We start from the raw sequence: 26,451 nt of genomic DNA on the forward strand, positions 1-26,451 counted from the left end.
ACTGATGATATGAGGATAGGTGGAGAGGTAGGTAGTGTTGAGGAAGTAATGTGATTGCAGGACTTTGACAAATTGGAACAATGGACAAAAAAGTGGCAGATAGAATGCAGTGTTGGGAAATGTATGATAACGTATTTTGGTAAAAGGGAACAATAGTGCAGACTCTTATCTAAATGGGGAGAGGGTTCAAACATCAGAGATGCAGAGGGACTTAGCAGTCCTTGTGCAAGACGCCCAGAATGTTAAGTTACCAGTTGAGTCTGTGGGAAAGGTGGCAAATGCAATGTTGGCATTTATTTCAAGGGGAATAGAATACAAAAGCAAGGAGATAATGGTGAGGCTTTATAAAACACTTGTCAGGCTGCACTTGGAGTATTGTCCACAGTTTTATGCCCCTTATCTCAGAAAGGATGTGTTGTCATTGGAGAAAGTCCAGAGGAGGCTCACAAATATGGCTCCAGAAGGAAGGAGTTAACATATGAAGAGCATTTGGCAGCCCTGTACTCATGGAAATTTAGAAGAATTGGGGGTGTGGGGGAGAGAGGAATTAAAACCCACTGAATGTTGAAAGGACTAGATAAGGTGGATGCAGGGAGGATGTTTCCCATGGTGGGGGTATCCAGAAGTAGAGGGCACAGTCTCAAAATTGAGGAGCAACTTTTGAGAACAGAGACGAGGAGGAATTTTTTTAGCCAAAGTGTGGTGAAGCTGTGGAAAGCTCTACCAGAGTCTGTGGTGGAGGCCAATTCTATGGGTATACTTAAGGCAGAAGTTGTTAGTTTCCTGATCAGTCAGGGCAAAGGATATGGCACAAAGGCTGGGATTAGCTATGATGGAATGCCGGAGCAGGCTCGAAGGACTGAATGGGCATTTGAGAGAGAACAGATAAAAAGGAAATAAGTAGAGAAATGGCCTAATTCTGCTCCTGTGTCTTATGCATATGTTACACCATACTTCGATAATAAATTTACTTGAACATTACACATACTTAGTCTTTCATTTGAACAGTAAAATTTTATGATTAAACATTTTCATACTTTGGGGAAATATTGTATATTCAAAACAATTAAAATAGATATATTACATGATCTAGCATCAATGCATCTGAAAGTTATTTTCATCTAATAACATTTTCTCTCTACCAACCAGTCTAATCATCTCCCCAAAACCTCAATCTCTGAAATATATAGAGTGCAAACACAAAACATACTAAACCATCTTAGCATAAATTTCTGAATCAAGATTTGCCCGATTGCTTACCTCTGCATCCCTTCCCGTTGTAGTAGTGCGGAATATCCTCTATTTGTTTCAATAGTTTTTCACATTTTAATTCGGAAATTTCCCTTTGTATCAATGAGTTATTAAACTCAGAATCTATTCCTTAAAATCTTTCATTCCATCTGCATAATAGAATCTTTACCGTTCTGTAACTCAGTACTTCCCACATCAAGCTGCTTGCTTACCTCCGTGCATTCTTTTGCTTAAATTCTTATTCCTGCCCCCAATTCAGTCACATTTCTATATTACATTACGAAATTATACTCTTTACAACCTTTTCTTAGTCTAATTTTTTTTAAACTTTCCTGTCCTACAGTATTAGGTCTTTTCCTTGCTGGCTGTTCCGTCAGGTTCGCTTTACCTTCTCTGGTTCCTATGCAACGCAATCACCAGTCTCCCTGCGGTCTGTGCTAGTCAACCCATTCCATTTTGTTCCCTTCAGCTTCTTCGTTATAGCCTTTATTCCGACGTAGGATTCATTTCTGAGTGTTTTCCAGTGCAAGGTTTCTTCCAGGATATTCCTATGGTCTCTGCGGGTTTATTTCAGAATAATTCCTTCAATTGGGCTTCATCAAGACATTTACTTCAATTGGGTAATAATTATTCGAACATTTTTCTTAAGAATTGCTCCTAGAAATTCTCTTCGTGGCCGTTTTCTCAGACCCCCGACTCTCCTGCCCCTTCAAAAAGCCTAAGCCGAGGCCCTCTTTGCCGGCCTGTAACATTACCCGTTCCCTCTGTCTCTCGCCGCAGGCTCCTTTCCCCGAGGTCCGCCGCCGAAGCCGATGCTCATTCCCAGGCCGTGCCTGCCCACCTGAGAGCGCTCACAGGCCGTATCAGTTTCCACTTCTCCCACAGCACCGCCCCTCGCTCGGACAACGTGCCCGGCCCTCCCAGTCAGACCCCGCCCACACGCCCCTACGTCATTCCGTCTTCCCGAGCTCGTCTCCATGTCAATAATGACAAGCCCCGCCCATATGGCATAGCTATCGGTCAGTCATTCCAGCATCGCCCTCGACATTATATGTGTCTCGTTAATCTAGCCCGCTGTCACTCATTCCCTTTTATTGGTGTCATTCGCTTTACTCCCTCTCAGTCATTCATTGCTTTCTCACCCTATCAATCACTCCAAATCCTGCCCTCAGCGTCACGGCAAGTCAACAATAACTCGACCAGACTGTCAATCATTCCCAACTCTCAGGCCAATCGTCTATCAAACCTCCTTCATGGCACCGCCCTCCTTGTCAGTCATTTCGAGGCTCTCCGCCCGCGATGACGTCGCTCCTGTCCGGTCGTGCTCTCTAGGCCGCACCTTCGGTGCCACATGGGAATGGGTCCGCCGGTAGTCTGTGTTTGATGGCGGGGGTCTGTTGCTCTCTAGGCCGCACCTTCGGTGCCACATGGGAATGGGTCCGCCGGTAGTCTGTGTTTGATGGCGGGGGTCTGTTGCTGTTTTGTTCACGCCAAAGAGATCTCAGGCTGTAGCTACGACTTAGGATACCAAATAAGGGCATTAATTTGCTTGCTCCCTTCAATGGGTGTGGGGCACCAATTCCACTGGATCAGAGCGTGGTAGAATGGGAGCTTGCGGACCTGTCAGTTAATAATGTAATTAAATGCAATCGTTCTGTTTGCAGTCCGTCAGTGAAAAGTCAATCATAGCCGAAACCTTACTCTGCTATCTAGATCAGTCAAGACAAAAGCGCTTGTGGGTCTGCAGGTGTCAGGATAGAGTAAATAAACCAATTTATATACTGATACTGGTATTTATTTGAACAAATGAAAGTATATTTGCATCTAAATACTACTATTAGTGATATATCTCACGCATGAAAATTCTAAGCTTCGGAGCGGAAGAAGGAAAATTAGGATTTACTGAAGAATTATTGGTGATCATTTGAAAATAAAACGTTAAGCGAAAACAATTGCTGAATATGAACAAGGAAACTTTGAACACAGCACTTAGGTTTTTCCAAACTGAAAGGCCTTCTTACGAACTGTTTCACGAAGGTCGAAGACTCGATTACCTACGCAAAAATGATCTGAGTTACTCTGAGTTTTTCCGAGATTTTCTGCTTCCTAATTACCCATGCGTTCTGTCACCCGAGTTCACAGCTGACTGGGGAAGCAGACAACAGTGGGTGAAAGGGGATGGGAGTCCGGACTTCGAACACTTGCTGAAACACTTTGGTTAGTATCATTTCGTCGTGACCGTACGTTTGCTATTTGGGTGGTTCAGATCTCACATTCACCTTTACATTTCCCATTCTGGATTTGTGCATGCTGATCAGACTTGGCGAAATCCACCTGGCGCGTTAGCCTTTAAATATTAATCTCAAGAATGTCGTTGCAAGTAACTGAAGATAGAAAAAATAAAGCAGGGAGCGAATCATAATTCAATATTTCTGACTTGAAGAGGGAAAATACCAGGGAACTATGCATCCTATTAGTATTTTTTCATTGGCATTTCATAAATCAATATGTCGGTGTGGTTGACAAAAATTATCTAGGAAGTTCAAAATGATTAGGGACTAGCAATAAATGCCTACTTTGTTTCTGACACCTATATACTAAAATGACGAAAGAAAATATTAGACATTACATATTGTTATTAACATATTTCAGATATAGAAATCGTGTGCTTGATTACTAATCAGATAATCCAAGGAGCATGAAATAGTATTTGGTTTCTGCTGCAGTAGGTTAGAGATAAGAGCAGAAAATTCAGTGGTTACTTGGCAGAAGAGGTAGCATGCCTTAAGAAAGAAAGTTTCATTTTGAGAACAATTCTGATGTTAACCATAGAGGTTGTTGAGCTGCTGTTCTTTTCTTAGAAATGTCATCAAAATAAACTAGCTTTTATCACTTCTGCCCTTGGGTGCTGTCTGTGTGGAGTTTACAACCACTTGGGTTTCCCTAGGATATTCCATTTTCCTCTGACATCCCAAAAACGTATAGTAAATTAGTTCTGTAGATTACCCATGGGATAAGTGGGTGGTAAGGAGTTAAGGCAGAGTTAATGGACATTTGAGAGAGAACAGGTAAAAAGGAAATAAATAGAGAAATGGGATTGCTTTGAGAGCCAGCATTATCTTGATCAGCTGAATGGCCTATTTCAATGTTGTAGAGAAAGACGAGGAACTACCTGACCCACTGATTATTCCCAGATTTTCTATGTTTTATTTCTGGTATACACATCTACTGTGTGTTTCTTTTTGCTTTTAGGTTGTAAGTTGGACAATCGATTGCAGTATTATGGAGTGGTGAGGAACAGAGGATAGTAAATACACCCAAAAAATGCCCAAGCATATTTATTAATCCCAGAGTCTATGAGGTACCTATGGAACATTATCCATATAGTAATAACAAAAAGGACCTCCATTTGAAAACTGATTTTATCACAAAATGGCCTTACACTTGTTTCAATCAATGAAGAACTTTAAGTATTTCCAATGGGATAATAACTTGATAATTCCTTTTGGTGACTTTGAGTCATGCCAGGGTTTTCCAAGGTTTCTTCATAATCTAGACTGACTTCACACAATAAATTACTAACAGGACTCTGTTGTGCTTCTCATCTAGACAGCATGAGACTTTCCTGAGCCGGTGGGGGATGCAGTTGGAGGGTAGAGAGTAAAAAGTTTTAAACAGCAATTATACCAGAAGAGTACTTCACTAGATGTAAAACGCTTCAAGGGCCTGAAAGACACTGTGCAACAACACCAGACCACAAACTCTGTTGCTTGTGGTTGAAAATGGTCTTCACTTGGCTGTCTTGTTTCATGCTGCATGGATTCAGTTGTTGGACAATTATCAATAATTAAGCTTCCATTAATAATTAATCTTGAAGTTTCAAAGCATTTTGTGTTATAATTTTAAATTGTTTAATCATTGAGCATTCATTGTCACACTTTCTATTGTATTGGTCATACCATTCCCCTTTCTTTGCAGGAGATTCCATCGTACCTGTGGCCAACTGTGATGTGAAGGAATATAATGCAAATCCAAAGCACAATATTCCTCTAAGGGATTATTTCAGTTATTGGAGAGAACACAGGGAGAGTAGTTATTCATCTCCACGGGGTTGCTTGTATATGAAAGACTGGCATATGCACAGGTTTGTGCAAAATGGCATCAAGCTTCACGTTGCTTTTTATTTCAGAGAACTACATCTCTATTTTTCAAACCTGTAGGGTTGGGTCAACAGGATGAAAATCAGCAATATCTAACGTTCAGAATGAAATGACGTGACGTTATGTATAAGACTTCACAGTGCGAGTATAGCAGCCAATGCTAACCAAACCAAAATTGCCACTGCTGTCAATCCCCACAGATTTGTTATACTTGTATGACATGCTCTCAGCTCCAATAATAATTGTTTCAATCCTTTATTAGCAATTAGCAAAAATACACTCTTGAAGCGATGTGACTAGGCAAAATTAAGCGTAATTGGGTGTAACAAACAATATGACATCTGTTGGCTCCCAGTTGCAAACTGCCATGAGCAAAGCATGAAGACATAACTTATTCCCTGTGCTTTTACCATGCCCCCACTCACGTGACTAGTTACCATGCAACACAGAATACAATGGAGATGGAGAACAGATGCATGGCTTCTACATTCCAGGCTCCCAATTACTATACTATAATAATTACAACTACACGCTACCAAGACACAGGAGACACGAAATCTCAACATTCACACAAAATGTCCTCTTTCTGGTGAGATGACTATCCTTCATCGTGATCTTCTCCTGTCAAACCAGGTTGTTCCTCTTGACTGTATTCAGGAAAGTCTGTCCTGATTGGCTTCTGCCAAAGCTCATTCAATTCCAAAACTGAAATCCTGTTAACTGTCAGCTGTGGCCGAGCATATTCTCCTCCTTCCACCACCACGCTTTTAATGGTCCATTAACAGTTCAACCCAGGGCTGTTCTGCTTGCACAGGGGCCATCATTTACACTGCATATCCCTTGCAACGGCTCCTCTTATTTGCCTACAGATGAGATTTAGGGTAATTTATTGTAAATGAAACAATTTGCTTCCTGGAAAAGTGAAAAGGCACTGCATAAATATAAGCTTTTGTCTGACAGAAAACTAACAGTCTTGCATGGGTGATAATAAGAGTAGTTCATTTTGGGAAAAAGTGCTACAGTGATAGAGTAAGAAACTGAGACAGACTAGACCATGGTTTACTTTCTGACCCAAAAATATTTGATGCTTATGGAATATATATATTCATGGCAAGAAGTTCCGTCCAGCAGCACTGACAATCTGAGTTCATTTAGTTCTTTCAGAGCAATAATTCAAACATATCCAACACATAATGTTAAATGGGGAGAGGGGTGGAAACAGAAAACTGGTACCTTACTATAAACTTTTTACAGCTTGAGGAGATCCTTAAGCTCTTTATAGTGAATTAAATAATTGTTCAAGTCTAGATGCTGTTAGAATGTTAACATCCTAACAGCCATTTTATACAACAAATTCTAGTGTAATATGACTCAGTAATCTTATTCTTTAGAAGTGTTAATTGATTAATAAATGTTGACCAAGTCATTGGAAATATTTTCCATTGCTCTACTTTGAATAAAGATGCAGGACTTTTAATGCTTCTCTCAGAAGAGAAAAGATAAAGGAATTGTACCAATTATAAATCTGCTGATGGCACCTTGTTGCATGGCTAGGACATCACCTTGAGGAAGATTAATATGGAGAATCAACAGACAGGGAAAGGATTCCTTGTGTTTAAGAGTTAAACGTACTGTCTTAGTTGAAGTTTAGTTATGAAATGCATTTAAATGACATAGTGAGTATTAAACCTATCAGTACTGACACAGACAGTTTGGTAAGTGATTTTCACTGTGATAAAGTAAACAAGGAGATAGGAAACTTGAGAACTAACTTTAGAGTTTCTGCAGGAGTAAGGCTGGGATTGACTTGATGTGTGTTTTACATTATTTTATTAATCCTGAATAATCTTGATACTGTGCATTCTAGGAACTTCCCCAATCATGGAGTGTACAATACACCCAACTTCTTCCAATCTGACTGGCTGAATGAATACTGGGATACTATCAAACTGGATGATTATCGTTTCATTTACATGGGTCCCAAAGGATCTTGGTAGGTATATCTTGTGTTAAAGTTCAAAGTAATTTTTGCTATCAAGTACATATATATCACCATATACAACCCTGAGATTCATTTTGTTGTGGGAGTATTCAGCAAATCTATAGAACAGTAACTCTAACAGGATCAATGCAAGATCAGCCAGAGTGTAGAGACAACAAACTGTGCAAATACAAATATAAATAAATAGCAATAAATAACGAGAACATGAGATAGTGAGATAAAGAGTTCTGAAAGTTGAGATTATTGGTTATGGGAATATTTCAAATGATGGGATAAATGAATGTAGTTATCAAGAGCCTGATGGCTGAGGGGTAGTAACTTTTCCTGAACCTGGTGGTGCGAGTCCCAAGTCTCTTGTACCTTCTACCTGATGGAAGCAGTGAGAAGAGAGCATGAGGTATTTTCTAATAAGGGCAACACTAAATTATATAAAAGGATCTTAAAGTTGCATGGAGTCTTATCCTTAGCGAACAGACCAAACTATTTGATCCAACTGCTTTGTGCCAGAATTTATGCTGCACGAGACTCCTCTCAGCTTACTTTTGTAGCATATTTTTATATTCTTTCCCCCTCAAATGTATCTAATTTATATGCTTCAGCTGGGCACTAAAGTTGTTTTCTCCTGAATTCCTGTTAAGTTTAGTTTTAGACTTAAACCACTAGTTTAAGTTTCAACAAACAGTGAAACATTTTCTGAATGTTCAACCTTTCGTCTTATAAACTTAACTTAGATTACATCTCATCTATACAGCTTTTTGTGAAAGGTTTCAGTTAACCAGAAGCTGACTGATACTCAGAAATCTGGTAATAATCTGTTGAAAATAAATTTCCCCCTCAATTGATTAAAATCCAATCCGTGTTCTAGAGCAATGGTGAATTACTATTGATAACTAGTAGCTGTGTTCAAGTATTATTTAATCTATCTTCTGACATGTATTGCCAATCCCAGTTGCAGTGGTACATTTTGAAGGAGCAGAAGAGAACAAATTACTGTATCAAACAGAGTCCAAAGTTAAACAATGTACTTTTTCATTTTCCTCACAATTGTCTTAGCTGATTAAGTTTCCTGTTCAATTGTTACTTGAAGCTAATATGTGCTGCTACCATCTCCTTGGACAGGTTTATCACCGTATTAGCCTCTGACAATTAGCTGGACTCGGACAACTCTCACTCATTCCTCAATCACACGTCATTTACTTATGCACAAGGAGAATAGCATGGCCACTGTCACAAAATTGTTCCAAATATTGAAATGCCATTTTTCTGCAGAAATTGACTAATTGGAAACAGATATTGACCAATTGGTAACCTTGTGTATGTTCAAATTCCTCATTTGCATTATCAATCCCCAATCACTGTATGATAATTCATATGTTAATAGCCAATAGCATCTTTGCATTAAAGGCCATTAATTCTTGTGAATTGGTAAAATAACTATCCAATAATAAATAGAATCGTTTGTTAGCATGTTTATCTTCTCTTGGTATGCCAAATAGCTCTGGTTCTGTGCTGTGCAAAAGCGAGTTATCTTCTTCAAAGGCATTTCTTGCCAGCGTTCGTTACACACTATCTGCAAGTTATCCCTTCCTGAACATATCTTAGCCCCCCACCACAATTTATACACTTCTAGAAGTTGTTTTGGATGGAAAGAGAAAATGGTGGAATGAAAAGAAAGTAGAAAATCTTAATAGGTGCTGGCTGAGTTCATAGTGATGTAATACATATCCTTTTTCCCCCGCCTTCTGTAGGACACCATTCCATGCTGATGTATTCCGATCCTACAGCTGGTCAGCCAACATCTGCGGGAGGAAGAAATGGCTACTGTTTACTCCTGGGCAGGAGGAACATCTGCGAGACTGCAGTGGCAATCTTGTTTATGACGCTCAGTCTCCAATCCTGCAGGACAAGAATTTATATCCAAACTATAGCCAGTGCTGTCAACCCATTGAGGTGGTGCAAGAAGCTGGAGAGGTCATCTTTATCCCTAGTGGTTGGCACCATCAAGTATACAACCTGGTACCAAAAAAAATCTTATCTTTTTTTCAAAATTCCCTTTGACATTGGGGCTGGCATTAGTTTAATTAGTCATCTATTGTTAGTGATTTGTTGAACTTAATTATTGGGGCACTTAAAACAAGACTCAACATTAATTTACTATATCATTATAATTTAACAAATTTTATTCAAGAGGGAACCCATCATAAAAGTAAGATGGATGGCAGACTAGTTGCTTATCTGGTAAGTGATATATATTGATGTATGGTATATTGGAGTCATCATTTTTTGAATCTGAAAACCATTGCCTCAAATATATGCGTATAATTTTTTTACCTTAAACTTTCCATGGGTTAATTAGAGTATAGCTGATATTTTTGGTGTGGTCTTTATGCCCTGAATGGGAACATCTTTTTTCTTTTGAAGAGGTGTAATGTGTAATAAATCCCCCTCAGGAGGACACCATCTCAATCAACCATAACTGGCTGAATGGCTGCAACATAGACATTATGTGGAGCTTTCTACAAGGGGAACTAACAGCTGTCCAGCGGGAGATTGAGGAGTGGAAGGACCATATGGAGAATTGGCACCAACACTGTCAGGTAGGATTATTATTATTATTGTTGTAATTATTATTTTTCTCCTCCTCCTTCCAAGTTTTTATTCAGAAATTAAACTTAATATACCATTACCAGACTTATTCTTTCTCAGGGTCTGGGTATAGCTGACAGTTTCAACTACTCTGAGAATTTTTTTTTTAAACTGCTTATATTTTTACAGTACTTTTAATGTGGCAAAATGCCCTGAGACAATATACAACAATGTTATCAAATAAAGTTTGACATCCAGCTATACAGAAGAGGTGGATGAGGAAAATAAATATAAGAGGGGAAATTTCATAGCTTAAAATTGTGACAGTTGATGGCATAACCACCAATAATGGGGTTATTGTGACCCCAAAGTTGGAAATATGTAGACATTCAGAAGGGTTAAAGGTCTATAAAGACAGTAGCGATGGAAGGAGAAAACATATAGATAGATTTCAAAATAATATTGTCAATTTTAAATCATTGTTTAATCAGAAGCCAAATTTGGACAGAAAACATTAGGTTAAAGAGAACTGGTGGCCTTAGATATTGGATTATCTCAATTCTACATATGCAAGACAAACTGGGGAAAAACAAGATCGTATTGGAAATGTCATGGCTACTGGTAACAGTCAGATGGATAGCCGTTTTGAATGTGAAGTTGAAAATAGCAGTAGTGCTCGTGACACAGATATGTCATCTATTCTTGGGATCTCGTATGTTGCAGGGATTGATAATGATCTGAGTCACTTTTCAAGAATTTACTCTGTGGGTGTGGGGAGGGACTGCGGGATTGGAATTACTATCTAAGGTAAAGAGTTCGCAGTTTTGGCCCTCCCGATAGTGGGATGAATTCTGCATGTCATTCAACTTGTCCAGAAATTTGGAAATCATAAGGACTGGAAGAGATTATCCAGAAATATTGCAGAAATGGGATATATACATCCGAATTAGGAAAGAGAGCTAGTTAACATACTTTGCACAAAAAGGGATTGAAGAGCAGCACGCTCTTCTGAGGATGGATTGAAATGAGATGGCTGAGCAAATTGCAATTTTGATGCTGACTTTTGCTGACATCTGGCTTGATGGTAGAGGGAAAATTAGATGGTTACCAATTCATTCTGTACCTGGCCAGGCAATGTTTAGTGGGACACAATGGCAGAATTTTTTTTTGGCCACAGCTAATGTGCTAGTTGATGAGTATATTAAAATTTGTAAAACAATAACTATAGGCATTGACTGTTCTTTATTCTCATTTGGTACAGGTACTATTGAAATCATGCACTGGAATCAACTACTGTGAATTCTACACCTTCCTGAAAATAATTTCTAAAAATAGGATGGCCGTATTAGATGCTTCTTCAGAAGGCAGCGCTCCTCTTAAAAATGTATTTCCCTTAGAATTGTCTGCACTTGGGCCATTTCACGCAGTGTTTGATTTATACCGAAGTGAAAGTGTGCTAACTTCATTGCTTGCCAATGAGATCTTTAATAGACTAGATACAGACTTGCTAGATCCTCGGCCTGAGGACATGTTACACGAAATTCGAGAAGTATTGGATGCTACCTCATTGTAATGTTCTGCTTTTATGTGGCCATTTCTTGTAAAGTTACATTCTAACCTCCCTTATGATGTGAAGGGAAATCACAAAACGGGCTTAATGCTAAGAAGATCGGAGTGAGAAGAAAATGGTCAGTGTCATACTCATTGTTTACCTGTTGCAAGCTGGCATATGGATTTGGGCGGAATGCACAAGTACTGTGACAGTAGGTAATTATGTAATTTTCCTGGCAATCCAGAAAATAAAGTGTCAAATCCCAGTGATGTTCAAACATTGGATTGTGTGGGGAAAACAAATCTGGAAATGAAAGGCTTTAGCTATTAAAACAGTGGCCGTGAAACTGCAAGAGAAACCAAACTGACTTACTGTGCTGCCATTAGCAGGAAATCTGTAATGTGGCCATCTTGTGATTCTGCAATACTCCTTTAATTGATCTGGTGAAACGCTCAGATATATAAAAAATAATTGTTGTAGCTGTGGTGAACTACATATACCTGTCTGGACTGCTGACTGCTCCTGTGGCTCCTCCCACGGACCCCTGTATAAAGGCGATTGGAGGCACAGCCCCGGCCTCAGTCTCCAGGATGTTGTGTGGTGGTCACTTGCTGTTTGTTCTTTCTTCCAGCCAATAAAAGCCTATATCTCGCCTCACGTCTCCGAGAGTTATTGATGGTGCATCAGCAGCCATTTATTTTTCAGATTACAGCTACTTAAATGAAAAGTGGACTCTGTTACAATCCAAAACACAAGGCTGTAACAGATATTCCTGCATGAATAAGGCACTGGAGCAAGACAAGCCAGTGACTTTATTATAGTGCAGCAGCCTCTGAAAGGTTGGGTTCTGAATCACAAGAATGGTACTTTAAACATATAGAAAGCACACAGAGGTGGCATTTAACTCAAAATAATCTGTTGAAAAGTAACCAAGCATGTATTTCAAAACAATTGTTGAACAGCAAAGTATTTCATTTTTATACTTTGACTACTAATTTTAAAATTTTTTGGCATCCTAACTGTGAAAGCTGTGTTGGGGTAACCAAGACTGGAACCTTTCCAGGATCCTGATCCAAGTGCAATTAAGAGACTTCATTCCTTGCCCAGAGTCCAGTTGAATAACTTCTGTTAAAAAGTGCACAGAGCTGGTCAGTATTTGAAAAACATCAGGAAGTAAAATGTTCAAAGGCCAGCGGCAGGGGCTGATCGGAGTTCCAGGCCTAGTTTTCGGATTGTAGATGATAACTCATAAGCAACAGTTTCAAAACCAAGTTATTACTGAAATAAGAAATGTAGACAAACATAACAGCAGATTTTCAGACATGCAACACATTTGCATACTAATTGTTCAAACAATATAAAATTAAGGTGAAAGCCAACATAACAGTGTCATGGTTTATTCAGTAAGTGCACCAAACTGGAGTAACCCTGACACTGACAGACCATGGGAGGTTCAGTTACTCTCGTAGTTGAAAATGAAACTTGAAATTTCTCAAGTTTAATAATCGTAGCTGAAATAAATGTTCAGCTAAGTTTTATAAATCATTCAGATGTCAAGGGTTGGAGAAGGGAAGAGAAAATCAGCCAGAATTTCTGCTTCTGGTAACATTGTCAATGGAATTCAGTAGTGGATAAGTGAGCTTGGTTCAGATTCTGCCCAGCATTGAAGTGCAAAAAATAATTTCAGGATTACATAGTTGGTAATACAAATGTTATAATATTTATTTATAAAAGCAAATATATATATATATATTTATTCTGACATTCATTAATTCCCTTATCTAATTATATACTAATGAACATTCCTCACAAATGTGATGGAGTCAATGCTAATGGCCTAGAAAATTAAATGGCTTTTGGATTCGAAGTGGAATTGTAGGAATAGGAAATGTAGATTAACAGATCTTTCAGTTTTACCACACTAAAAACATTGATTACATTACACCACAAGTTATATACAGATTTAATGCCATAACAGTTGTAAGGGGGAGAACAGTTTATGCAAAGTTCTCAGTATATACTTTTAACCACCAGTACCACAATGATATACTGTATATATACATTTCATTTTCAATAACTAGATGGTGGTCCCTATGAATATCACATGAGAAAAAGTATTTGAAACATTCAATCTTTACCCTATTTTGTGCCTATATATCAGCCAAGAAGTCCAACCTCAAACATTGAGTTGCAACTTCCTCCAAGATAAATTTTACAGAAATTTAAAGCATTTTCTTTCAGCTTATATGCTTTAACCGGGTCTGTTAATGAACCAGTATGTTCAATACACTCTGTACATGCTATAAAATGGACCTTGGTAAGTTATCCTTTTAATATTTTTTCTCTATTTCAATTTCTCTGTTACATGTCTGTTTAAACAGTAACACCAATTTTCTTTCCAGGGCTTCCAAACTAAGTTTCTTAATCTCCTTTCAATCCTATATTCTACAGCTTTTCAAAGTCCAATATTAATTAAGTTTGTCTACCCAGTCTCAATAGCTTTAAACAATTATCAAGGATCCCCATGAATAAATAGGGCCTGTATAGGTAGCCTAGAGAGCTGTCAGTCTGAAGAAAATGGAAAATGATAGCCACTTACTATTAGTCCAGGCCGTTTGTTACAACTCCATGAATATAAATTGCTGCATTACTTTATTTATTAGGTCAGATTAGGAACTGAGGCTGAAAATTCTATACAGGAACAGAAGCTCCTTGGATTCTGTTACATATCTAAAATAAAACTCCTAGGAGAAAAAAAAAACGGTATGCGTGGTTGAATTCTGAAAATGCAGCAAGCCACGTTCCTCCAAAGATAAAATAAAAGACTTTAAAGTTGAAATCAATTGTTGCTTTGTTTTTATACTATAATGGGGTTCAACAGGAAAGTTCTACCTTGTATTTTAATTATAGTTGCTGAAAGTGTTTTAAGGTGACGCCTTAATCACCTCCTAATAAGTTGAATCTGTTTGAAGTGAAGTTTGAAGGCTCTTCCAGACTTGGGTCAAATTCTGCCTGATACTGTATCCACACCAAATGACATGCTGGCAGAGAACCTGTGCTGTAGCTCCACTTTTCTACGATATTACTTGTTTTTCAGGATCAGGATTCCTGTAGTGCCATCTTTGCCTTCCATTCTTTCTCATAGTTGGCCCTTCATTCAGGCAAAATACTGGTTCGGATTTCCTCTTTCTGAATATGTTGGTAGCAAGACTGTAATGAAACAAGATGTAACTAGGTTATCTATGCCATCCAAGAATATTAACTAGAATTTTAAATAAAAAGGCCTTATTACAATGCCTTGATTGATTATAGAGCTGAGACATTGTTTCTCTCTCCTGAGATTTTGCCTGACCTATCTATGTCCAGCATTTCATTTCATTAAGGGATAGAAATGCATACTCAGTCACATCCAATCAATTCATGATAATATCATAGTATATCTCATTGCAATTTGCTTATGAAATTTACTTATATTGCCCTCAATTGAACTAGATTTCTGAAAAAGAGTTCAACAAGCACTTAATCTTTTCAAAACTCTTGTGCTGTTTAGCACATGTAACTAAGGATGAATTTCTACCCCCAAGAGACTGGTATTGTTTAAGAAAGATATATGTGGTCTAGAATGCTTTCATCTTTCAGCAATAAATAACAAATTACATTGATGCTTGTGAGACAGTACATATATAAAATAACTTACATATTGCCTTTATAAAAATAAGTGCCTTCCAAAATGATGGGATCACTATTGTTTGAAAGGCAAGGCATACAAGTGAAAATTTCCATGTTTTAAATTGCTGCTTGATTTCTGAACAAAATAATATTCTCATTAGGAAGGGTTGAATTTATTAAACTAGTTATTAACAGTATGCTACAATAGAAAATTTTGAGTGAAATTAACTTCATTGTTGAAGTTATATTACATGATGAGGTTCTATCACATGAGCACGATTTGGGTTTTGTTGAAAGATGAAAACAGATGTTTATCTTTCTTAAAAGACATTTATGATCTATATGTATTTTTACAAAAATCCTGACAGCTTCATTGTAAATACTGCTTATTAACAAGGTGTTCAGATTTATAAAATACCTTAAGGTAAAAGAGAAAGCTCTGGAAATACTCAGCGGTAGATAACCTTTATCAACCATAAGTGTTAACTTCCTCCCTCAGATGCTGCCTGACCTGTTAATTATTTCATGCATTTTATTTCAGATTATTAACATTTGCAGTATTTTGCATTTACTAATATTCTTCTCATCATTAGATGTTTAAAATATTTACTGAGGATAGGTTATCTCTTTGAAGAATTCTTTAACAAGAAAGCTGTCTAATTCTACATAGCTTTGAGCTCTGAAATGGCAGGTGTTACTCAGGCTGTGCTTTCTTTAGCAACTCACATCAAGAGCAGTAAGCAGGAAGTCACTCATCCCACCCTCAGTGGAAGGATCCATCATGTCTCGAATTAGATGGAGTTCTGCACCCAGATGCTGGATTCTATTGTGTGGAGAAAAAGTCAGATCTGAATTAGTTCTGCTTTATAGTAACGATGTATTAAAGAATCCTATTTAAACACCATCTACCCAACTTCCTCATTGGACAAAACATGGATTAGACACTGATAAATCATTACACTATTGATACCCTCGTGTAGCAAGGAGTGCTGTGTCTCGCTCCCCTTGTGACCCAGGTTCAAACTCAACCTCCAATGCTGTTTTTGCGAGGTTTGCATGTTCTTCCTGTACAGGGTATACTTCCTTCAGTTGTTCCAGTACTCTTGCACATTTCAGAGACTTGCTGTTGGTAAGTTAATTGACTATTATATATTACCCCTAGTGTAGACAGACAGCATGAGAAGTAAGGTGGATTTGTACAATCATATAGCACAGAAACAGGCACTTTGTCCCCAGAAGTCAACACTCACTTACACTAGTCATGTGATATTGATGGACATGAAAGAAAAATGCATAAAAAGCAGTTAAGGGGAATGGGATTGAACAAAATACTCTGAGAGCTGACTTAGACTTTAAGGGCTAAATGGCCTTACATGTCATAAGTAGAAATGGAACAGACAGAATCTGAGCATGCTGCAAAGCTCCACCTACAGAGCCTGATCAAACATACAGTATAATGGATGAGACTATCACAAAGTAGCATACATAGCAAAGCAACTTCTAGATCACTATTTTGAATGAAATTGTGAAAATTTAAAAAAAAGATTAGAAAAAGGAAAATTCCAAAATCATAGCCGCAGCAATCAACAAAATGGGCTTCTGTGTAAAACACTGGAGGCAGAAGTTAAGAAAGTGTTTTACAGGTAGTTGGATACTAAGAGCAATACATTTGAGCAAAGGCAACAAAATTCCCCATCTTGACATCAACTCATTACTGATCATATTTTCTCAAAGGATGGCATCTATATTTCCAAAGAAACTTTACGGTCTTCTGTCAATAATTTTCCAAGCTCTGATTCTTTTTCAGAGACGCCCCTCCTACATGTTCAGCCATCACAGTAACATGCAACCTGGCACTTACTTTGCCCTGGACACCACATAAACCAGCAGTGGCAGCAAGTCATCCATGGGAAGTTTGTACTCCCTGTTCAGCACTCGAGTTACGGTTTTCTCAATCTCTTGATAGGTTTTCATGATGGTATCCAGCTTATCCTGAGGATCTGCTGTAGAACTGCAGAGACATTTTAGATTTGCTGCATCAAATTCAAAGGACCGTAAAGCAGCTCATCCACTTTTGTATTTTTAATGATGCTATGAATTTTTAGAGAGTTATAAGGTTGTATAGGACAAAAAAGGGCCCTTCCAGTTAATGTCCATGTCAAACTACTTGCCCATCTACACAAACCTATTTGCCTACATTGGATCTCTATCCTTCATGCCTTGCCTTTTTAAGTGTCACTTAAATGTAGTAATTGCATTTGATTCCACTCACTCCTCTGGCACTATGTTCCAAATATCAGCCACTTTGTGTATGAAAGATTTTCACATCAAATCTCCTTGGAACTCCTTCCTCACACCTTAAACATATACCTTCTTATTTTTCAGACCCCTACCATGGAAAAAAAATTATGACTATCTACCCTACTTCTGCCTCTTAAAAAAATGTTATCCCTCTATCAGATCATCCCTCAGTGTGTAAATCAAGATGCAGGGTCTCAACCCAAAACATCAACTATTCCTTTGCCTCCAGAGTTGTTGCTTGGCCAACTGAGTTCCTTCAACAGTTCGATTTTAGTTCACATTCTTTCATCTCTACCCATCATTCTCCTTCATTCTGGGGAAAAACAAACAAAACCTATAACAAATTTTCCCCTAACTAAAAACCTCCATATCCTGGTGAACTCTCTATAGTACAATAAAATCGACCAAAACGGCACATAACCATCCCAGTGCAGGCTAAGCATTCTTATCTGAGGTTCTGTCATAACATCCTAATTTTTATATTCTAAGCCCCTACCAATGAGGCAAGTATGTCACATGCCTTCTTCACCACCTTATTTTCCTGTGTTGTGACTTTCAGGAACTGTGGACGTGAATCCCAAAATCTCTCTTTTCATTAATGTTGCTTAGTGCCCTACCACTGACTACCCCATTTAACTTCCAATAATGCATCAACTCACACTGTCATAATTAAATTGTTGTGCTCTATTCCACTTTCCATCTGATGTATATTTTACTATAGCTTCAGACACCATCCACACCATCAACTTTCATGTCATCCACAAATGTATTAAGCATATCTCTTTTATTCATATTCATGTCAAAAGTTCTTGGGCAACTGCTGATAAAGGGGTAGTGCCTCCAGGAATTTAATTCAAGTGTGAATTAAAGAAGATAAGAATTCTCCCAGGTTAGACCTTGGATATTGAAGGGAATACTATTAAGCAATTGACTCCTGTTCAATTAGGTGATGCTTCAAAGGGATATTATAACGTAAAACATTTGATAAGCTTTTTAAATGCTGTTTAGCTGAACAAATTGGTGCTCCACATCATGATGTCAATACTACCATTTAAATAACTTGTACATTTAATAAAACCAATTAGTCCTTATCTCAAAGGTGCACAATCTATCTTGCATCTTATTGTCTGACTGCGTAGCATTCTCTCTGTAAACTATATTATGCGTTCTACATTGCTTTTTCCTTAAGCAAGAATTGTGGTGAAATGATCTGTCTGGATGGCATACAAAACAAAGTTTCTAATGTGCTTCCATACATGAGACTGTAATAAGTTATCTCACTGCTCACCTTATTTTTTGGAAACACAAGATGGCAGAAGTGAAGCACACATCTTTCACAATGGAAATCCTCTGCACCAAAGAACAATATTTCAAGACTTAGTATTGTACAAATCTGCAATATTGATTCACTGTGATATCTTTTCTCTAATTCAGTCCCAGCTGCTGACAATAGAAAATTGTCTGTAAGGGAATTTCAATGATGGGTTAAGAATACCCCCCCGGTTTAGTTACTGCACGCAAGCACAGGCAGTTCAATTCAAGTCTAAAGGTTACCTCCAATATTTCACTCTCTTCCAAAATAAAAATGTAATCTTAGATGTCACATCATTGCTGAACATAAAGCTGTAGGGTCATAGGGCACAGAAGGAGGCTCTTCAACCCATTACGTCCATGCAGATTTTTTTTGCCAATCTATATTAATCCCATTTAAATGCATCAAATCTGTACCCTTCTATGTCTTGCCTATTTAAGTATCTGTTTAAATACCTCAAATATTTTGCCAAAATATTCTTAAGTGAAATAAGCAGCATAGCAACTTGAATTGGTTTCTAAATTCCAGTGACCCGGACGCAATCCTGACTTTGGATTCTGTCTATTTGGAGTTAACATACTGTCCCTGTGCCTCTAAGCTAACCTTACTTCAGGGGCAGATACTACAACTACACTTGCAGGATAGTTTTACCAAAACCCTGTTCTTATATCATTTCATTTCATTCACCTCCCCTACACAACTACCTCCCACTCGCTTGAATTCACTTCTTCCCTGTTGGCTTGTGCGCCTCCCCTCCTCCCAACCTTTTTATTCTGGGTTCTGCCCTCTCCCCTCTTCGTTTTTGGTGCTGATAAAGGCATCAGCTGTTCATTTCCTTCTGCAGATGCTGCCTATCCATATGAGTTTCTCCAGCACTTTTTGTGTGTAGCTTGAGCTTACCTGATTGTTGGTCAGATGTAGATCTTGAAGAGGCCACAAGTTCCTATAAAACAAATGAGAGTACACAGTATTATTCATGATTGAATTCTCGATGTTGCTAGCAAGGCCAACAATCATTCACATAGATGAATGATCCTTTTCAAATACAATCTACGTGGGGTTGTTAAACTGAGAGACAAATGGTTAGGGAAAGAAGAGGTGTTTTCCTGGTTAATACCCCTCAAACATAGGTTTAATACCCCCTAAAACAGGTTTCTGATGCCTCTTTGTGGGAGGCTCAGTTAAGCAAAATGGTTGACACTAGTGACCAAACAATATTCTTGGCTAGGAATTAAATTTGGGGTGTTCTGAACTCATGACAAGTGGTCTTTCCAAATACAACTTCTTCCCATCAATAATTTCATTCAGTGTCTCATAATCTACACTTACTTTTGTACTTCTAGGAACTCCAGGAGCTTAGTGTCAGAGAGGTATTCCAGATGTAATATTCCCTTCCAGTATCTTGAGTCCTCATCTTCATGATACAGCATATAGAGCATGAAGAGATCAGGATAGAACCGTGGCAAGATTAGGGGAAGAACCACTGTGTAAGCATTTAACTCCTCACTACAGACACAAAAAAATAGACAAGTATAAGAAGAATGTCTTCTTTATTCAGGTACAACATCCATTATAGGCCTCCATTAGTCTCGATAGACCATGGATTTGTGCCGTGGAAAGTTTCCAGGGAGCAAGCCTAGGCAAGGTTTTATTTTTATGGAAGACTGGCAGTTACCAAAGCTGCAAGTCTCCCCTCTCCACACCAAGGGAAGGGCATTAGGACCCATACAGTTTGGCACTGGTGTCATTGCAAAGCAATGTGTGGTTAAGTGCCTTGCTCAAGGATACACACACAGCCTCAGCCAAGGCTTGAACTAGAGATGAATGCCTTAACCACTTGGCCACGCGCCAACATCCATTAAACTATTAATGAAAGGAATTAACCTTCCATGGTACAGTATAAAACATCAGCATTAGTATCACAATCATTTCAAGAATTACTATTTACTTGGACATTCATAATTCATTTCAAACTCATGTGAAGTTAATGCTGCATATGAATATTATTTTTCTGATGGTTTCTTGCAAGAACAGATTTTGCCAGGTTTGCAAGAGAAACAGAATTTACATTACAGTTTCTGTTTTTGGATTTAATTGATGACAGAATATCTATCATCATCCATCATCAAAGATCCCCACCACCTTCTTGCAGCTACCATTACACATGAAGTGTAGAAACCTGAAGTCTCATACCACCATTTTCAAAAGCAGCTACTTCCCTTCAACCATTTGTTTCTTGAATGAACCAACTCAATCCTAATCACTACCTCAGCAGAGCAATGCCGTGACCACTTTGCACTAAAATATGTCATGCTCTAATGCTCATCTTCCCCATCTATTAGTTGATTATTTTCACCTACTTTAGTTGCCAGTGCACCAGAGCCTTGTTTTGTTTGTCAATTTATTCATTGCTCGGTTTTGAGCCTGCCTACCCTCAGTGTAACGATTTTTGAGTTCTGCCCCATGTTCTCTACAAATCAATCCAAAAGTAATGATTCTTTATTTAACTCCATCCTTATCTCTGGTCCCCGCTGCACTTGGGTCCACCTGGTCTAAGCCTCTCCTGCTAGTTCACTGGTTGAAGATATAAAACTTGACCTAATAACCACGGATCAAACCCAGTCTGGCAACCACCCCTGTTAAAAATATGGACTTTGATATGTTGTTCTTTCTTGTATAATTTTTATTTATCTTTATAGAATTTATGTTCTTCTGGTAAATGTTATGTCTAATGCTATGTGCCTGTGATACTACTACAAGTAAGTTTTTCATTACACTTGTGCATACATGTACTTGTGCCTATGACAGCACTGTCAACTTTGATTTTGATAACATTCAAGTCTGGTTTTACCTGATTTGACCTTCTGCTGAATAACATTCTTTCTCTATTGTCTTGGGCAAGAAATACCTGAAAAAAAAAATTAATTGAAAGGCACACTGTTCTCCTTTGATTCTTCCAGAAGTCAGATTTATCAAGATTGTCATTTAGTATACCATAAGTTAAAAGCACAGAAATAGACTATTCAGCCTATTAATTTGCATCAGCATTAATTTCCAGTTTGTTTATCATTTCCAATTAGTTCTTTGAGCACTCGTCAACTACTTTAATATTAATAAATTAAATTCATTAGCATTAGTAGGTGTTTTAAAGATCCAATCTGCTTGTTTCATTTATTCTATTTTGTTGCACAATCCTACCAATTACAATGGCAGAATCAATGAAAAAACTTTTCATATTTGGCTAAAGTCAAAGCAGACCTGAAATTAAACTCAAAACATCAATCAGTAATCTACTTTCCCTGAACTGAAATGATGATCCCTTTCTTCCGTGCTCAGTGGCTAACTGAGATTTTGAGGCTCAGTAGATCTGTCGTCTGACCATTCTGCAGTTTTAAACTTTGCCAATGTTTCCAAGTGATGAAATATTAGACATTTGATTCCTGCTGCATAAACCTCAGACTTATTGCTGTTTTTTTTCCATTATGCCCTTATTCATACATATTCTCTCCTTCTGAGGCACTCCTCTAGTGGTAACAAGATTGCCAAGAGCATTTATCGAAAGCAATACCAAGCATCAATCCTTACCCTAATTTAAGCAAATTATGTATCTATGTATTTAATCTTATCTGCCTTTTAAATACTATGACAGATTAAACAGAAATTTGGCTGGTTGAGGGATAGGTCATCAAGAAAAAGTGTACAGAATATGCAAGTCAATAGAGTTAGTGAAGAAAACAAGTACATTAATCCAGAGATTTAACACTGACCTGGACAGCTCAAAGAGCTTATTGGCATGGGACACCACTTCCTGCTGTGCCATTGAGAGCAACCGTTTACACATACAAATGCCAGAAAATGTGTCCTGGAAAACCAGAATCAGTGTCTGGAGTAGTTTCCCTAGAGGGTGACGGTTAGACCCAAAAGCCTAGAACAAAAATTGGAAACATTGATCATCTTTTCTTAAATTGTATTTTCCTTATTTTTGTTTTGTCTGTTCAAGGCAGTTTATGAAGATGATAGGTTACAGTGATTAGACAATAATAAAGCATACAGTAACCTAGCTTTATTTTCATCACATTCTGAAATACAAGAGCAAAGTTATGGTATACCTTTATAAATTATGGATTAGGCCTTATCTGGAGTTACGTGTCCCATTTTGTGCATGGCTGCAGAAAAAATCCACGAGAAATATATATGTTAAGACTGATGAGCTGTATGTATATGGGGACTATCAAAACTGAGATCTTGCTCCTTGATAATATGGGCTTATTTTTCCTTCAGTAGACCAAACGACTTCCTGCTGGTTATATTATTTTTTGTGATATTATACCATGGCTGGGGCAACTGGTTCCTAATAATATCAATTAACATTTCCCACTCCAGATATGTAACCATCTTATCATGAAATGGGGGAGGGCAGATGATGTAGAAGGTATCATCTTTTGAAGGACAGGATAAATAGTTATTCAGCTCCCTCAGGTAGAGCACTATTATAAATAGCAGCATTCATGTTGTTTCATCTAGTGACCAATAATTGAGCCAACATCATGAGATCAATTTAAATTTTCATAAGCAAATAGTTTGCAGGGATGCCATTTGCAAAGGAGCTGATGCATTTTCTCCACACTATTTCAAGAAAGTGCTTAATTGTAAAAAAAAAGGTTTGTTCTTTGATGATATGATTTGCTAGTTAAATCAAACGTCTTACCTTCTTCAAGTACTCCTTCAACTGGTTTAGCAGAGCTAAGTTACCCTGATTTTGTGTGATTTTCTCAGAAGAGGTGGCATCATTTGGGCTAGAAAATGGAAAAATATTTGACTTAAAGAATAGTCTTTTATATTGTAGGGAGAATCAATGTGCTGGGTTTGGACCAAGGTCTGCTCAGCCATGTCATAATCCAATGCAGATTGATAGGATGAAAGCTTCTTGCCATAAATTCACCCCCAGTTGGTACAATAAGTTGGCAATGCAGTGGTAATGCATGGTCTAATCTATTCCTGAAATTTGGTTCCACCAATTTCAATTTCCAAAACTTGCAAGAATGCACAGTATTGTAGCACCTGTAACACAACTAACAGCAGTGAATTTCTAAATAACATTGCTGCATGCGAGCTTTGGTATTTATTGTGTGCTGTTTTCACTAGCATGCAGCTTCATGTAAACTTGGGAACACAAGCACACGTGTGATCCTCCTGTGTCCATGGATTTCCTAAAGGTCTGTGCACGTAATTCATGGCAACAAAATTCCGTTCCCTTTCATTTCAAAATCAGAAAATTAATAGCCACAGATTCCAGGAGTCTTGTTTCAGAAAGTAATCATACTTCTTGGAAGTATTGTTGGGAGAATAATTCATAGAGCTTTTGATTCACAGTACATAAAATATTTTAAAATTCAAATTATACTAGAGTGGTACCATAGCTCAACTGATTATATCGATGTGAATATTTGATTATATAGATAATGGATTCATTAGCTGTAACTTAAAGTACTGCCAGGTTATCCAATTTACCTCATGGTTGCCCAGTATGTCTGCTAGCCAGCTAACGCAATATCCCTGAGAATGTGAGTTGAGAATTTGAATAAAGTAAATGGCAATAGAATGCTTCCAACAGCAAAGGGGACAAGGATGCTCAAATACTCTCATTTAAACTAATGTTCTTCAGGAAAAGAAGCCCACATTTTTTTTTTCTCTCATTCAAGCCTATACATGACTCTGGTCCCTCAAATGTGGTTGGCTCCTATACTTTGAAATGACCTAGTGGAATGCTCTGCAAAATGGAGGATGGACAGTAAACACCAGCTTTATCAGTGAAGCTCACAGTCACATTATTTTCCAAACAAGGAAAGAATCAAGCCTGACTGATGTCTTTCATCATAAAATAAGCTGCTGAAACTTATATTGCTCACTGCTTATTAATGTGGTTGGAGGGTGGGTGAGTTGTTAGGTGTGGAGCCATACAAAATCATTTCCATGAAAGGAAGCGAGGAAGAGGAGCAAAATGTGGAGTTACTGCTTCAGTTTCTGTGATCTGGATTCTTGTCTTCCAGTGCTATCTGAGTCAAGTCTGTACATTCTCCCTGTACATTCGCCCAGATTCCTTCCACATCCCGAAAAAAAACATGCAGGTTTGTCAATTAATTGCCTAATGTAAGTGTACAAGTGCATGATAGAATCATAGGTAAATTGATAGAAGTAGGAAGAATAAAATAGGTTTGGTGTAAATTTGTTAATGGACTCTGTGGCCAATGGCCCTGATCTGTGCTTATGACTCTATGACTTTTGTGTGAGCAATATACCAACAGGAAAGGATAAACACAGTCTTACCTGTCACAAGGCAGAAATTTTTCAGGACATTTAAAGTAAGTTGTATCCACTTCTGTAACCATCACCCTGTTCTTTAGATTTTTACGGTTTTCCTTGCCATTCTCTGAATAAAAACCAAGGAATGACTCCATTGAACTCTCATCAGAGCCGGATTTGAGGAATTCCCAAAACTGATCATAGATCCCCTGCCATCGATCGTTAGCTGGGATGAGGTGGCTCCCCAGTTGCCTAGAATGAGAATGAATTTCCTCACATATTGGCTAAGTTGCATCTCTTAATCGCCTTTCTGTCTGTAAACCAGAAAAGTTTATCAATTTTCTGGTTCATTTACAGTATATTAATCTTTGGACATTTAAATACATGGACTTCAAAGCTGAAAACAAGTCCAGTTAAAATCCAAAACGTCAACTGTACTTTTTTCCATAGATACTGCCTGGCCTGCTGAGTTCCACATTTTGTGTGTGTTGCTCGGATTTTCAGCATCTACCGATTTTCTTTGTTTCCAGTTAATTTCTGACACCTTATTGAGCATTCAGTGAAAGCACGTGCTGTATATATCAACTATTGTCAGGGCATTTCTCATAATTATTTTAAAAAACATTATTTTAAACAATTATTTTTAAACACTAATAAATCTGTGCTGGCTTTCATTAATGACAGTAAATTTCTAATTAAGGGAGAAAGATGAAGTTAGCACAAAGAGCCACTATTGACCTAAGATTATCCATCAGATATGTATCACTTTAGGCCAGAAAAATCCTTTAACTGTAAAAAGAAAATGCATACAATATAACCTCAGAGATTAAGGCCAGACAGAGTTTTGCAAACTAAAATATTACAAACCAAGTAGGTATTCTGTGTATGATAAACACTGATCATTGAAAACACAAAGAGGCTGATATAACATTAAATTAATGAGTGATCTGGAGGATAGCTTGAAAGGTACATATCCTGCCTGCAGCAATAATGGAAAAGCGTAGTAATTTTAAATCCAAAGTGAAAGTTAAGGATCAATAAGGAGATATGAACTTTGGAACATCTTTTGCATGCTTGATTTTAGACATTAGTAAGCTCAGTAAAGACCCACTAGTAAAAGACATGCTGAAAATGCAAGACATACTGTATTCAGGTGAGGCTCTGAAACACTATGTCAGAGGAGCTGCATGATTTGCCATGATTGCTAAAGTGAAGTTATAATTCAAATAGCCAATTACACAGACCAACACTATCATGGAAATACTGGCTCTAAGATTTAAAAGCAGTTTGCCAGAATATCATCAGTGGGACCAGT

The 26,451-nt window shown here is 37.8% G+C and overlaps 3 protein-coding genes across 9 annotated transcripts in view; 1 reads left to right on the forward strand and 2 right to left on the reverse strand.

Moving 5' to 3' along the window:
- Positions 1–2,142, reverse strand: part of snap47 (synaptosome associated protein 47) — a 32,955-nt gene extending 30,813 nt beyond the window's left edge. The window contains exon 1 of one of the 5 annotated variants that reach the window (XM_059974310.1): positions 1,640–2,142. The gene's annotated coding sequence lies outside the window, so the exon portion shown is untranslated. Of the gene's footprint in view, positions 1–1,260 lie in introns of all 5 variants that reach the window. The other 4 variants (XM_059974294.1, XM_059974301.1, XM_059974285.1 and 1 more) reach the window with 4 other exon arrangements.
- Positions 2,143–2,555: 413 nt separating this feature from the next.
- jmjd4 (jumonji domain containing 4) lies at positions 2,556–12,204 on the forward strand. Its single transcript, XM_059974277.1, has 6 exons — positions 2,556–3,468; positions 5,230–5,395; positions 7,279–7,404; positions 9,162–9,429; positions 9,864–10,010; positions 11,261–12,204. Exons 1-6 carry the CDS (start codon positions 3,213–3,215, stop codon positions 11,570–11,572), a joined length of 1,275 nt encoding a protein of 424 aa, XP_059830260.1. The 5' UTR covers positions 2,556–3,212; the 3' UTR covers positions 11,573–12,204.
- A 1,050-nt stretch (positions 12,205–13,254) lies between these two features.
- LOC132396647 (ALS2 C-terminal-like protein) overlaps positions 13,255–26,451 on the reverse strand; it is an 86,511-nt gene continuing 73,314 nt past the window's right edge. For all 3 annotated transcript variants that reach the window (XM_059974385.1, XM_059974377.1, XM_059974392.1), the window contains 10 exons: positions 25,161–25,388; positions 23,542–23,629; positions 22,601–22,758; positions 21,685–21,741; positions 20,163–20,339; positions 19,734–19,776; positions 18,810–18,871; positions 17,082–17,231; positions 15,947–16,043; positions 13,255–14,761 (listed from right to left, as the gene is read on the reverse strand). In XM_059974385.1, coding sequence (XP_059830368.1) covers positions 14,705–14,761; positions 15,947–16,043; positions 17,082–17,231; positions 18,810–18,871; positions 19,734–19,776; positions 20,163–20,339; positions 21,685–21,741; positions 22,601–22,758; positions 23,542–23,629; positions 25,161–25,388 — 1,117 coding nt within the window. In that variant the 3' untranslated portion in view covers positions 13,255–14,704. The remainder of the gene's footprint in view (positions 14,762–15,946; positions 16,044–17,081; positions 17,232–18,809; positions 18,872–19,733; positions 19,777–20,162; positions 20,340–21,684; positions 21,742–22,600; positions 22,759–23,541; positions 23,630–25,160; positions 25,389–26,451) is intronic.

Source organism: Hypanus sabinus, chromosome 1 (genome assembly GCF_030144855.1).
Source record: "Hypanus sabinus isolate sHypSab1 chromosome 1, sHypSab1.hap1, whole genome shotgun sequence".
NCBI classification, from domain to species: Eukaryota; Metazoa; Chordata; class Chondrichthyes; order Myliobatiformes; family Dasyatidae; genus Hypanus; species Hypanus sabinus.

Bases quoted from the DNA above. Each gene is read 5' to 3' on its own strand.
- jmjd4 (XM_059974277.1), top strand. From the start codon at position 3,213: ATGAACAAGGAAACTTTGAACACAGCACTTAGGTTTTTCCAAACTGAA. The intron at 3,469-5,229 runs GTTAGTATCATT...CTTTCTTTGCAG, and splicing joins ACACTTGCTGAAACACTTTG to GAGATTCCATCGTACCTGTG. The intron at 5,396-7,278 runs GTTTGTGCAAAA...TGTGCATTCTAG, and splicing joins AAAGACTGGCATATGCACAG to GAACTTCCCCAATCATGGAG.